At 42.6% G+C, this 13062-nt stretch overlaps 2 protein-coding genes and 1 long non-coding RNA gene across 3 annotated transcripts; all 3 read left to right on the forward strand.

Annotated features, from left to right (window-relative positions):
- The first annotated feature begins 2602 nt into the window (after positions 1-2602).
- LOC116504804 lies at positions 2603-4831 on the forward strand. The gene is made up of 2 exons (XR_004254846.1): positions 2603-2675; positions 4680-4831. It is a non-coding gene; the product is annotated as an uncharacterized LOC116504804 (long non-coding RNA).
- An 85-nt stretch (positions 4832-4916) lies between these two features.
- LOC116504788 (zinc finger protein 572-like) lies at positions 4917-5757 on the forward strand (the record flags this gene model as incomplete). The annotated part of the gene is made up of 1 exon (XM_032212020.1): positions 4917-5757. A coding segment is annotated over one exon (639 nt), but the record flags the coding sequence as incomplete, so codon positions are not given.
- Positions 5758-11048: 5291 nt separating this feature from the next.
- Positions 11049-12351, forward strand: LOC116502446 (zinc finger protein 572-like). The gene is made up of 3 exons (XM_032208337.1): positions 11049-11707; positions 11774-11896; positions 12250-12351. The coding sequence occupies exons 1-3, from the start codon at positions 11423-11425 to the stop codon at positions 12349-12351; spliced, it is 510 nt and encodes a 169-aa protein (XP_032064228.1). The 5' UTR covers positions 11049-11422.
- The last annotated feature ends 711 nt before the right edge of the window (positions 12352-13062 follow it).

Below are 13062 nucleotides of genomic sequence, written 5' to 3' on the forward strand. Positions count from 1 at the left end.
CCTACCCCACCCACCCTCCGGCCCGCACCTTTCATCCTTACCTTTGCAAGCAGTGATGAGCAGAAGTACGCATATGTGAGGCTAGATTCTGCAAATATATATAAGGCTGACGGCTGGAGGATGGATGTAGAGGGTGGCAGGAAAACCCAGTCACGCAAGGAGTGGCTGGAAGATGAGGGGGCGGGACTTAATCCCACCACTAAATGGGCTGGATGCAATGGGTTGGTGGGGCGTATCCATCCGCAGGCCATAATTGATGATCCCTGACATAAAGCTTCCTCTGGCTGGTTCTTGCTCTGTGGCACTAAGGCCCAAGTAGTGGTACCTCACTGTCAATTCCATGGGGAGGGGGCATACCGCCTCAGTCAATTTCCTCACTGAAGAGGTAAGCAGAAAAGAGATTTCCAAACCCCAAATTCTGACTGTGATTCACAAACGATGTGGCCCATTAAAGCAGAATATGTTTTACTGGTTATCCACTGCATCGGGAGTCCCAGGGCTCATTGTGCGCAACTTCAAAAATATTCATAGCCTGGCTTGTACACTAGCTAATCTTAATGTGGCGTCATAAATCCTGGATGTAATAAACTAAGGCAGGTTCAGGAAGCAATAATTGGAAATGGGCAGCCTTTGATTAATCTACTAAGGCAGAATCATGCTGCAAAGAATGTTGGTATATGTGCTTCCTTCACACCTGACTGAAAGCTTACAGAAAGTGACATCAGATATCTAAGAAGAACCTGCACAGAAAACTGCATACTATAATTTTCTTTTCTACTTAACAGAACTTCTTCCCTGGCTGCTGAACCTTCCTGGGTGGAAAACACTGCTTTTTGGTGCCAGTGCCGTAATCATCATGAGAGTCCTCTGCTGCCTCCACCAGTGTACTTCCCCTTGTCCCAGTAGCCTGCAAAATCACCTCCCATTTCAATAGACCCAAGTAAGGATGCCAGACAAATATCCCTCATGATGTGCCAGGTTTACAGAAAGTACAGAGACCATTGTAATAGTGCATAGGTTGGGCAATATATATAAACATATAGCCCAAGAGGGGGGAATTGCGGGAATCCCCTCCCCGAGATAGAAATATTTTAGGGAATATTAAAGAGTAGAGTAGAATATTATATTTCTTCAAATAAGAAATGGAGAAACATGTTCTTAAAGGCAGAAAGCAGCACCCAGTCCTTTCCTAATTGCCTACAGAAGATGCTCATTAAGAAATCCTGGGCCAGCCTATTCACAAAGAAAATACCCTCATCTCCAGGTGATGGGATTAGGACAGGACATGAACTTCACCCCAGTCATTGAAAAAGGGGAACAATACAGGTCCATTAAGGAAGGAAGGAAGGCTAAAGGCAATAGATAACAGGATAAAATCAATTATGTCTGACAGGATTGGAAGTGCTAATTAAGACCCATCATGAGCCTTCGCGAAACAAGTAAAATAAACAAATAATAAAAGCACACAAAGAAAGTCTCAAAAATACGAAATACTGTAAATATTTTACATACAAAATACTGTATGAAAATCCTTGCACTCATCAAGCTAATTTGTCAGCTGTCCCAGAACTGCATGCTATGGTTCTGATCCTCAATAAATGGACCTTCTTTCCTAAGCAGCTAACCTCCATTTCATTCCAGAGCTTCTCTCCTGGCTTGGAACTGAAACAGATGGGATTTTTCTTCCAACATCTTTTCTTCCTGGAGGTATCTGCTTGTTACCCCCGTGGTAGCAGCGCCAAGATGCTGACAAATTTGTTGCAATAGCCTTGGTTGTTGGAGCTGTGAGAAAGAAATTATTTGGTGGGAAATGTTTCATTTCTAAAAAAGCATTGTGCTGCTCTTTAAATAGATATTACTGTTTGAACCTTAATGCCACAGAGCAAAAAATTAACCTAGGAGAGCTTTGTGTGGAGGTAGGTGAAGGGGATAACCTCAATCTAATTCTGAATGGTGTGTCTCTGTATGTGTATATCACAGTAGGCTCTTGGATGCAGCCCTGGCCAGCAGAAGTGAAGCTCCCCTGGAGTGTCTGGCCTGATGCTGCTGCCATGTCCTAAACTCCTGGGAGCCTCAGAGTCATAAAGTTTTGGCATGTAGAGAGGTTTTGATCTCCACTGAGAGTCACCCCTAAGAAAGCTGATTGTGTCATTCTGTAAAACCTCATGAACATTTAGGGTTTGGCACATAGCTATTTTTCAAGCTAAGCAGCATCCCATTTCACTAGGCTCAGCTGCAAAGTCGGTTGCTAGAAGTCAAAAACGACTTGATAGCATTTAATCAGGGGAAACGTTTTGCAAACGCCTTAGGGTAGAAACTGGAGGAGGATTTTTTTAATGCCTCCTATCTGGAGATTGTGCTCAAACAGGCAACATCTGTGCCTAGAAAGAGGCTAATACCTGTGGTTGAGCTTAAAGGAGTTAAAACCATCGAGTACTGTTTTGCTAGAAAGGTTGGAAAGCGACGGGAAGAGTAGAAGAAAGAAAGTCCAGTTGCCTTTTGAAAAAAAGCACCTTTGGGAACAGCTGAACTTCCTGTTCTGGATCACTCAGAGCATTTGAAAAAAACCCCACCTTTGCGACAGCTGAACTTCCTCTTCCGGGTCGCTCATGGGAGGAATGTGGTGTGCAGAGCGGCTTTCCTGCTCTTCCCAGAGTCGAAGCAGCAGCTGGAAGGTGAGTTGAGGGCAGGTGGCAGGAGATTCCGGGGGCAAGTCTGGCTGTTTCGGTCTCCTCCACGGCCTGGAAGCAGAGAAGCAACTGGGCTGAAGCATCTTAGCTACTACATATGCTCTCCCCAGATTTTAGTTCACTGGTGATGCATGCCTTTACATTTCCGTTGTTGGGAAATTTAAAAAGTCTCCTTCATGTTAAGCTTGACTCCTTGCAATTTTATGGGCGTGTTCTTTTCTTGGCAACAATTTGGAATTGACCTGCCACTGCTGCAGTAGTTTCGTTTTTACTTCCACATCTAGCAAACAAACACAGGATTTCCTGATGGTGTGCCATCCATAGATTAACCTGGCACAACTGTGCTTAACCCAGAGACTTTTTAAAAATTGTATTGGCCCCTTTTGGGATGTTTGGTTTTATAGGTAATCCTCACCAGTTAGCATTCAGTCTTCAAGGTTTCAGTGGTGCTGAATAAAAGACGTTAAACAGTTCCTCAAAGTTGTGGCTATCACTGTTATGTGGGGATGGCACCGGCTTGCATTCAAGATGGTTGTGGTGTCCCACAGTCATTTGGAACATACACTACTGACTCCTAACAAACAAAATCAATTGGAAATTGACAAGAAGTTGCAGTCACGTTACATTGCACAGAGGGGACCACAGTGATTCACTTAATGGCCACAGCCAGGATTTCGTAAAAGGGCATAGGTAAATGATGTCATTCTTAATAACCATGCCATTTAGGAATGGACTTGCCTGTGCCACGGGCTTTCAGTAAGTGAGGACTACCTGAATTGGGATGTACATCAGCATGATTGTAGACAGTATTTGTCGCCTTTTTCTTATTTGGAGTACTGAACTTCCATGGGTCCTTTAATCTCACCACAGATCTTGGGATCATTTCATCAATTAACACCCCCCCCCTCCCATCCTTCTAAAGTAGGTAAAAAAAATGTGTACCCACATATATGTGAATATGCATAATTTGTCCCCAGACTCACAGGTATATTTGATGATAACTCTGCAATTTCCTTGAAACTCATGATTGACCCAAGTCAAAAATAAATTTCATAACTGAATGGATATTTGACATACAATGCAATGCAATGCAATGCAATACAATACAATACAATACAATACAATACAATACAATAGCAGAGTTGGAAGGGACCTTGGAGGTCTTCTAGTCCAACCCCCTGCCTAGGCAAGAAATCTAAACCGTTTCAGACAAATGGCTATCCAACATCTTCTTAAAGACTTCCGGTGTTGGGGCATTCACAACTTCTGGAGGCAAGTTGTTCCATTGATTAATTGTTCTAACTGTCAGGAATTTATTCTCAGTTCTAAATCTCTCTTTGTTTAGTTTCCACCCATTGCTTCTTGTTCTACACTCAGTGCCTTGGAGAATAGTTTGACTCCCTCTTCTTTGTGGCAACCCCTGAGATATTGGAACACTGCTATCATGTGCCCCCCTAGTCCTTCTTTTCATTAAACTAGACATACCCAGTTCCTGCAACCGTTCTTCATATGTTTTAGTCTCCGGTCACCTATTGATCTTGTTGCTCTTCTCTGCACTCTTTCTAGAGTCTCCACATCTTTTCTACATCGTGGTGACCAAAACTCAATGCAGTATTCCAAGTGTGGCCTTACCAAGGCATTATAAAGTGGTATTAACACTTCACCTGATCTTGATTCTATCCCTCTGTTTATGCAGCCTAGAACTGTGTTGGCTTTTTGGTAGCTGCTGCGCACTGCTGGCTCATATTTAAATGGTTGTCCACTAGGACTCCAAGATCCCTCTCGCAGTTACTACTATTGAGCAAGGTACCACCTATACTGTACCTGTGCAATGTATATTGAAAATGTAAATAATTAATGTAAGAGGTTAAGTTAGCATGTTGGTAACTTTACATTTATTGTAATGTATGCCTTTGGATCTGGTTTTTTTAATGTTGTGTGGCCATTATATGAACCATAATTAAACTAATCCTTTAGTGACTCTTGTAGGCAAAAGAATGCCAAAGAGAGCACTGTGGAAAACTGAATCACAAGCAGCATTAAATGGAAAGAAAACCAAGGCAGCAATCAAAATATTTTTAGATTTTTCCTCCAGAAAACCCCAAAACTCCTCTTCTTCCCCAGCAGATTAGAGACAAGGAAGACAAAACCAGGAGAAGAGTTTTGAGCTAGACAAAAAATAGTGTATGTGGAAGAAACATATCAAAATATCAAGTGGGATAATTTCCTAGTTCAGAAATAGAGGGAAATATCTGGAAGTCAGTGGAAACGAAAAGGTCACTTGGACAGCTATATAAGATAGACAATAATGCAGGCCTCACTCTCTGGAGAAGGAAACAATATCTTGAATCAACCCTCCATCCAAGAAGGGATTCAGAGTATTTTGACGTCCTGAGAATCCAAGAATGTCAGGGGTGGAAAAGAGCCACAGATCTGCCTATTGTGACAAAAGCAAAGATTATAGAATTATGCTCGAGAGGATCCACACTGGAGAAAAGCCATACCAGTGTTCCCAATGCAGCAAAAGCTTTAGTCAGAACAGTTGTTCTGGAAAGGCTCACACCAGAGAAAAGCCCCTACCAGTTGTGTCAATGTGCAAAAAGCTATAATACACAGGCCAAGCTGATAATACACCAGAGGACTCACACAGAGAAACCGTATGAGTGTCCAGATTGTGGAATACGTTTTAGTCAGAATTCTGATTTGGTGAGACACCAGAGGACTCACACTGGAGAGAAACCATATGAATGTCCAGATTGTAAGAAAAATTTCAGTCAAAATTCCAGTTTGGCAATACACCGGAGGATTCACACAGGAGAGAAACCCTTCGAATGTCCTGACTGTGAGAAAAGATTCAGTCCGTAATTTTGAACTGGTAATACACCAGAGGACTCACACAGGAGAGAAACCTTTTAAATGTCCTGTCTGTGGGAAAAGTTTCAGTCGTAATTCCAGCCTGGTGAAACACCAGAGGACCTCACACAGGAGAGAACCATATGAATGTCCAGATTGTAAGAAAATTTCACTCAAAATTCCAGCTTGGCAATACACCGGAGGATTCACACAGGAGAAAGACCCTTCGAATGTCCTGACTGTGAGAAAAATTCAGCCGTATTTTGAACTGGTAACACACCAGAGGACTCACACAGGAGAGAAACCTTTTAAATGTCCTGATTGTGGAAAAGTTTCAGTTGTAATTCCAGCCTGGTGAGACACCAGAGGACTCACACAGGAGAGAAAACTGTATGAGTGCCCAGATTGTGGAATAAGTTTCATTCAGAATTCTGATTTGGTGGGACAGCAGGGGACTCGCACAGGGGAGAAATCTTCAAATGTCCAGTCTGTAGTCCTTAGACATAAATCACCCCTTATTGCACACAAAGAAATGCATATGAGGCAAGAGTAGATGAGTTTAGAGAAGGCTTTTCATTTATAATATCCCATTGAAAGTGTAGGTGAGAAATTGACTATTTGAATTCTGGCCTAATTCTTTTTTACTCAAACAGGTCTCAGGATTAGACATATAGATGGAGAGAAAAAGGAAATGGAAAAAGGCTAAGTTTTCTGGTGATGAGCAGAATGTTTTGTTTCTGGTTATCGGCAACAGTTTCTGGATATTTCCTTTTGTAGAAGTAGTGAAATTCCTCATAGTTCCTGGGCAATAGTTTCTATATTGATTATGTAACTCCCATATGTGGAGTTCCAATTCTCTACCTCCAGATTTTTAGCCACAGAATTCCCCAGCCAGTCTATAACTAGTTCTCAAGATACACTGTATGGCCTTGCGATACGGTTGCATGGTTGCAACGGCTGTTAAGTGAGATTGATTTCCTTAATTACCCGGATCCCCCTGCTCCCTCTAATGCAGCCATTAATTGAAGGTGTGAGTCACTAAGTAGACTATCGGGTACCTCAGGGCTGGGGAAAACTCATGGAGGCCTAGAGCAGGGCCGGGCTTGCCTGCCACAGGCATCTCTAGAGCTCCCCCATCCTTCAAGATACCCTGTAGCTCTGTTTCCTAACCCTGGCCTTCAACCCCCCCAGGTTCTCCACAGTTTTTTTCTCCCGGGGGTCCCTGCAGTCCTTAGGTCTGACTTCCCACCCTACCAGGCCTCACACCCTCCTCCTCCTCTTTTGAAGATCTCTGATCCTCGTGTTGGGGAAGGACGGGAGGCGGGGCATTTTGCCACGCTGTCCACCACTGTCACACAGAAGAGGGACAAACCTCTCTGTTTTGCTGCCTTGACATGAGGGTGGGGGAATGTACAGTTGAAAATGTTTCATTTTAAAAAATGCATCATGTTAGAAGTATCCGTAGTTTTGACAAGGGGAAAAAAAATGGGTATTGTCAGTGTTGCTATGAACATTAGGGCAAGGCGCTCAGAGGTTGCCTCAAACTGCCAGGTGGACAGTGATTAAGTTTAATAATAAATGGAATTAATAATAAGGTAATGTGAAGCTCATTTCCCAACTCTTGCTCAGTGATGAGGATTCCACATATACAATGGGTTTTTTAATGTAAAGAAGAATGTGAACATATACCTACAACTTATGTAAGAGAATAAAGAACTTTTCAAAAAAAGAAAAGAAAATAGTTACAAAGCAGCTGCATAAACTTACTTCTGGTAAGGGGCATTTTTTTAAAAAGAAAAGAAACTGGAAATTAAGATACAATACAAACTCCAAAAGTCATCTGGTCTTTAGCAATTCTTAAAAATAAGCCAATAAGCCGCAAAGGATAACAACACATGACATATTATACCATGCCATCATTTTCCTTTTTAAAAAGGTGAAAATTTCTGTAAAGTTTTCCAAATATTCCCTACAAAGAGAGGAACATTATTTGGATCTGGATCTGACTGGATCTGCATTGAAAATGACAGTGCAGGCTGTCCCTCTAAAAAGGTTAGCCTGGTTATTAGTCACACCATATGCTTTGGTGGGATATTCTACTCTTCCCTTTTGTTTTCTTTTAAAACTCTATTTTAAAAATATTTCTTCTACTATATATTGACAATCACCCCAGCTGTCTTAGCCCCCATTTTCTATGGCCTGCTGCATATTTTTCTCTCTGACCGAATGGAGATTTCCATGCAGGCAGATTTACAGAATTTACGTATGGCATTTAGCATTTAGCAGATATAAAATTTCCTCTCCAGGAATCAAGCTTCAGGTTGGGTGCTCTTGATGCAGCCCTGGCCAGCAGGACTGAAGTTGGCTCCCTTAGAGTGTCTGGCCTGAAGGTGCTTGGGAGCCACAGGAAATCAGTCATAAAGTGTTGGGGTATTAGAGAGGTTTTGATCTCCACTGAGAGTCACCCCTAAGAAAGCTGATTGTGTAATCCTATAAAACCTTCATGAACTTTTAGGGCTAATAGCTACCAGTAATCTTTGCAACTCTAACCCTAACATCACATTTCACTATTTCACTTGGCTCAGTTTCAAGGCCGGTTGCTTGAAGTCAAACCGACTTGATAGCAGTTAATCAGTGGAAACATTTTGCAAACGTAGAAACAGGACAAGTGTGTTTTTCTGCCTTCTATATGGAGATGGAGATCAAAAGGGCAACACCTGTGATTAGAAGCTGAGAGTACAGCAAAGGATGTCTGTGGTTGACCTTGAAGGAGTTAAAACCATCTAGTACTGCATAGGTAGGAAGGATGGGAGAGGAGAAGCGCAGAGGAACTTCCTGTTCCGGATCATTCATGGAGGAGAGTGTTGTGCAGAGCGGCTCTTCTCCTCTTCCCAGGGTTGAAGCCGCAGCTGGAAGGTGAGTGGGTGGGAGGAGAGTCCTGGAAGCAGAGAAGCAACTGGGCTGAAGCATCTCAGCTGCTGCTGCTGCAGGTTCCTTCCCTCCCCGAATTTAAGCCCACTGGGGCTGCACGCTGTGAAACTGCAATTTTCCTTCTGGTGGGAAGATTGGAAAAGTCTCTTCCAAGTGAAGGTGGATTCTTTGGGAATGGCTTCCCTCCAGAGGTTGTGGGTGCTCCCATCACTGGAGGGTTTGTGACAGAGCTGGGAGGGGCCTTGGAGGTCTTCTATTCCGAAGTCCTGTTCAAGCAGGAGATCCAATATCATTTCAGACAAATGACTGTCCTGTCTGGTTAAAGCCCCAGTGATGGAGCCCCACAACTTCTGAAGGGAAACTCTTCTGGCATTCTTGGCAATAAGATTAGACTGAATCTGCCACTGGTTTTTTTCAGGATTTTTGTTTTTTTACTTCCATATCTTGCCATGGTGTCACATCTGTGTATTAACCAGATTCAACAGTGCTTAAAGCAAACACTTTTTAAAAATACCCTATTTTTCTGTGTATAAGATGCTTATATATTTACTTGAAAATTAGGGCGTACTTCTATATGGTGGGCCAAGAGGAGAAGGTGTAGCCCATCCCCATCTTCCAGCTCCTGGGTGCTGCACTGCAATGGAGAAATGAGAAGATGAAAGTAAAGCAGCCTCCTTCCCTCACATCAGCCGCTCCATTTCCTGTTTCTCCCTTGCAGTGCAGTGCAACACCATGGAGCTTGCCCCATCCACCATTGCCCAGATGTTTTGTAATGGTTACATTTACTGGTATTTTCTTCTGTTGGTAATAGAAAAGCATTGCTAAGGTTTTATATAGCCATTCGGAACACCTCACACAACAGCCAAAATGGGGCAGAGAAATTGCCAAGTGCAAGTTTCATAGATTACAGTTGCATAGGAAGTACTTCCCACCTCTCTGTCTTCTTTAGAAGTCGGGAGAGAGGGAAGAGGACCTAAATGCAAAAACATTGGCGGGCTCGAAAGCAACTTCATCACCTGACTCTAAAGAGGTTGTTGGCCCTTACTGTTTTCGAAGACAGCCAGATCAGTCCCGGTTAGCACTGAAAGCGCAGACCTCACCCATGGAAGGAGTTGACCAAAAAATAAGATTGGATCTTAAGAGTCCAAAAGACCCATAAGGCTTATTTTCAGAGGATGTCTCTATTTTTTCATCACAAGTCTTCCTGAAAGTGATGGGAACTGCAGCCTGCCGCAGCACCCATAAAACAGTGGTGCACCCCAAAGTGAGGAAGCATGGTGAGCATTGAGGATGTGAGTGTCTCTATTTTCCGTGGGTCATGCGTGGAATTCATATCATGCCTTTCCATTGGCGTTCAAAGAGGCTAATCGTGGTAAATACAAATCATGTTTTGTAAAAATAAAGGACGGATTACAATATTGATGATGAATGTAAATGAAAAGGCAGTTTCCAAAGCCTTCCTCCCCCACCAAGTGAAACCTGAGTTGAGTCAGAGTGGGAGGTCTCGGAACGCCCAGCTTTCTTTCCCACTCTTTCAAGAGGAAGAGAAATCTGGTAAAGCCTGTGGGGGAGTGCAGGCCTGCCCTCTGGACACAGCTTCCACGCTGAGGGGGAGAGAGAGAAGCTGATTATTGAGGCCCTAGCCAGTGCTGCCTGCCTGCCAGATTCCTTGATTCAGGGCAGGGATAGAAAAGAGGCAGCCTCGGCTTTCCTCCGCCACCGGCTTTCTTGACATTCAGGCTACCTTACCGCCATAGCAGCAGAAGACGCAGACACAGGGGGAGGCACGAGATCTGGCCTGCGAGACAGTCCACATAGCTGTCAACCCCATCACAGCTGTGACAATGACCCCAGGCAAACAAAAACAGACTGGGATGTATTAGGCAGGCTCTTAACTAGAGCTTATTTTGAAGTAGGGCTTATATTAGCACATATTAAAGGTCATTCTAGCACTTATTTTCTGGGTGGGTCTTATTTTCTGGGAAACACGGTAGCCCTTTGCAGTGCTAAGAAATTGTGATTGCCTGAAGTCAACAAGTAAATTTCATGTTGAATGGACATTTTAACTTGAATCTTGGTAGTCTTCCATGTGTCAAATGAATAATAATGTAAGAGGATATTCTAATATTGTGGCATGTTTGCTTATCCATTGTAATGTATACTTTTTTCTCTTTTTCACATCTTCTGCAACCATTTTATACACAGTTAAAGTTACACTTTTCTTTGAATCTATTGGCAAAGAAGATGGCAATGAGAATACTCTGGACAAATAAGAATAACAAGCACCATTGAAAAAGAAAGAAAATTGAACCAGAAATCAAAATATTTTCCATTTCCTTCAGAAAACCACACAATTTTTTCCCTTCGCCAGCAGGAGAGAAACAAGGGAGAGAGAATAAAGAAGAGATTTCTAGCTGGAAGTATGTGGATCTAAAAGATATATGAAAGTCAAGGGAGGTTATTTTCCATTCAGCAAAAGAGGGAAATATCTGGAAATCAGTGAAGAGGGAAGTTCACTTGGATAGTCACGTCAGGCAGATAGTGATGCAGCCCTTGCCCTGGAGGAAGAAAAAGGCTTGAATCAAAGCACCGCTAAACAAGGGATCACACACATTTTTGACATCCTCAAGAATATCAGTGGAATAAAAGCTCCATAGACGTGCCTGTTGTGGGGAAGATACAACTTGCAAATCACAGCTGATTATGCACGAGAGTATACAAACTGGAGAAAGTCATATAAATACTCTGAATGTGGCAAAAGCTTTGGTCACAACAGTTTCCTTGTGGTTCATGGAAGGACCCAGACAGGAGAGAAGAAATACAAGTGCTCCCAATATGATAATACTTTAGTGAGCATGGCAACATGGTGATACATTAGAGGACTCACACCAGATAGAAAACATATAAGTGTCCAGTTTGTGTGAAAGTTTCATTGAAATTACCTACTCATGAGACAACGGAGGACTCATTCAGGAGATAAACCCTTTGAATGTGCTTATCTGTGGGAAATGTTTCAGTCAGACTTCCAAAATGGTGATACACCAGAAGACTCACACACAGGAAAGAAACCATATGAGTGTCCAGATTGTGGAATAAGTTTTATTCAGAATTCTTTTTTGTTGAGACACCAGATGATTCACACAGGAGAGAAACCCTTTGAATGCCCTATCTGTGGGAAAGGTTTCAGTCAGAATTCCCACCTGGTGACTCATCAGAGGACTCACACAGGAGAGAAACCCTTTGGATGTCCTGATTGTGGGAAATGTTTCAGTGATTATTCCAGCTTGGTTAGACATCAGAGGTCTCAAGCAAGAGAGAAACCATTTGAATGTCCTGATTGTGGGAAAAGTTTTGGTCAAAATTCCCATCTGGTGACTCATCAGAGGACTCACACAGGAGAGAAACCCTTTGAATGTCTGATTGTGAGAAATGTTTCAGTGATAATTCCAACTTGGTTAAACACCAGAGAACTCACACAGGAGAGAGAACCTTTTGAATGTCTCTATTGTGGGAAAAGTTTCAGTCAAATTCCAGGTTGGTTATACACCAGAGGATTCACACAGGAGAAAGGCCCTTTGAATGTCCTGATTGTGGGAAAGGGTTTCAGTCGGAATTCAAGCCTGGTGATTCATCAGAGGACTCACACTGGAGAGAACCCTTTGAATGTCCTGATTGTGGGAAATATTTCAGTGATAATTCCAGCTTGGTTAGACACCAGAGGACTCACATCAGAGAGAAACCATTTGAATGTCCTGATTGTGGGAAACGTTTTCAGTCAAAAATTCACCTAGTGAGACACCAGAGAAGTCACACAGGAGAGAAAGCATATGAGTGTCCAGACTGTGGAAAGATTTCAGTACTAAGGATAGCCTTCTAAATCATACACACATGGGAGAAACCATTTAAGTGCCCCAAGAGTGCATGGTGCTGCAGGTAACCTTCCAACCTTATCGTACACAAGAAAATCCACATGGGACCCAAAGTGATGAGTGTAGACAAAGCTTGAGTTTCATTTCTAATGTCCCATTATAAGTCCAGCTGAGAAATTGATTATTTAATTTGACTACAAAGAATTTGCTTAATTTTTTTAGGCAAATATGTCATGTATTAGACAGGAAGTAGGAAAGAAAAAATTGGAACATATTAGTTTGATAAAGGCTTCAGCAGCAGAAGTTCCTGAATATTTATTTATGGGGCAATTACGTAAAAATATTTTGGGGGTGTTCCCTTGCATTTTTATCATGGTAGATGATAAAAATGCCACAGGCATAATCCCAGCCTTTTTTCTCCCTGGGTAGATATGGGAGATCATTTCTATCTGCATCCTTGCAGAGGCTAAACCTCACTAGAGGGAAGAATTGCTCTAAGCAGCCTTCCAATCTCCAACAGGAGTTAGATTTATTACTCCCAGTTTGAGCAAATGATTTGGAGGGCACTAGTTTGCAGAAAGCTGATGTATAGGTTCCTGTACTTTCTTTGGGGTGACCCAGTGGATGATCAAAACCTCTCTACATCCCAAAACTTTATGACTGATTGCCTGTGGCTCTCAAGGATTTAGGACCTGGGAGGTTCAATGGGTGTGAGACTC

Source organism: Thamnophis elegans, chromosome 2 (assembly GCF_009769535.1).
Source record: "Thamnophis elegans isolate rThaEle1 chromosome 2, rThaEle1.pri, whole genome shotgun sequence".
Classification (NCBI taxonomy): domain Eukaryota; kingdom Metazoa; phylum Chordata; class Lepidosauria; order Squamata; family Colubridae; genus Thamnophis; species Thamnophis elegans.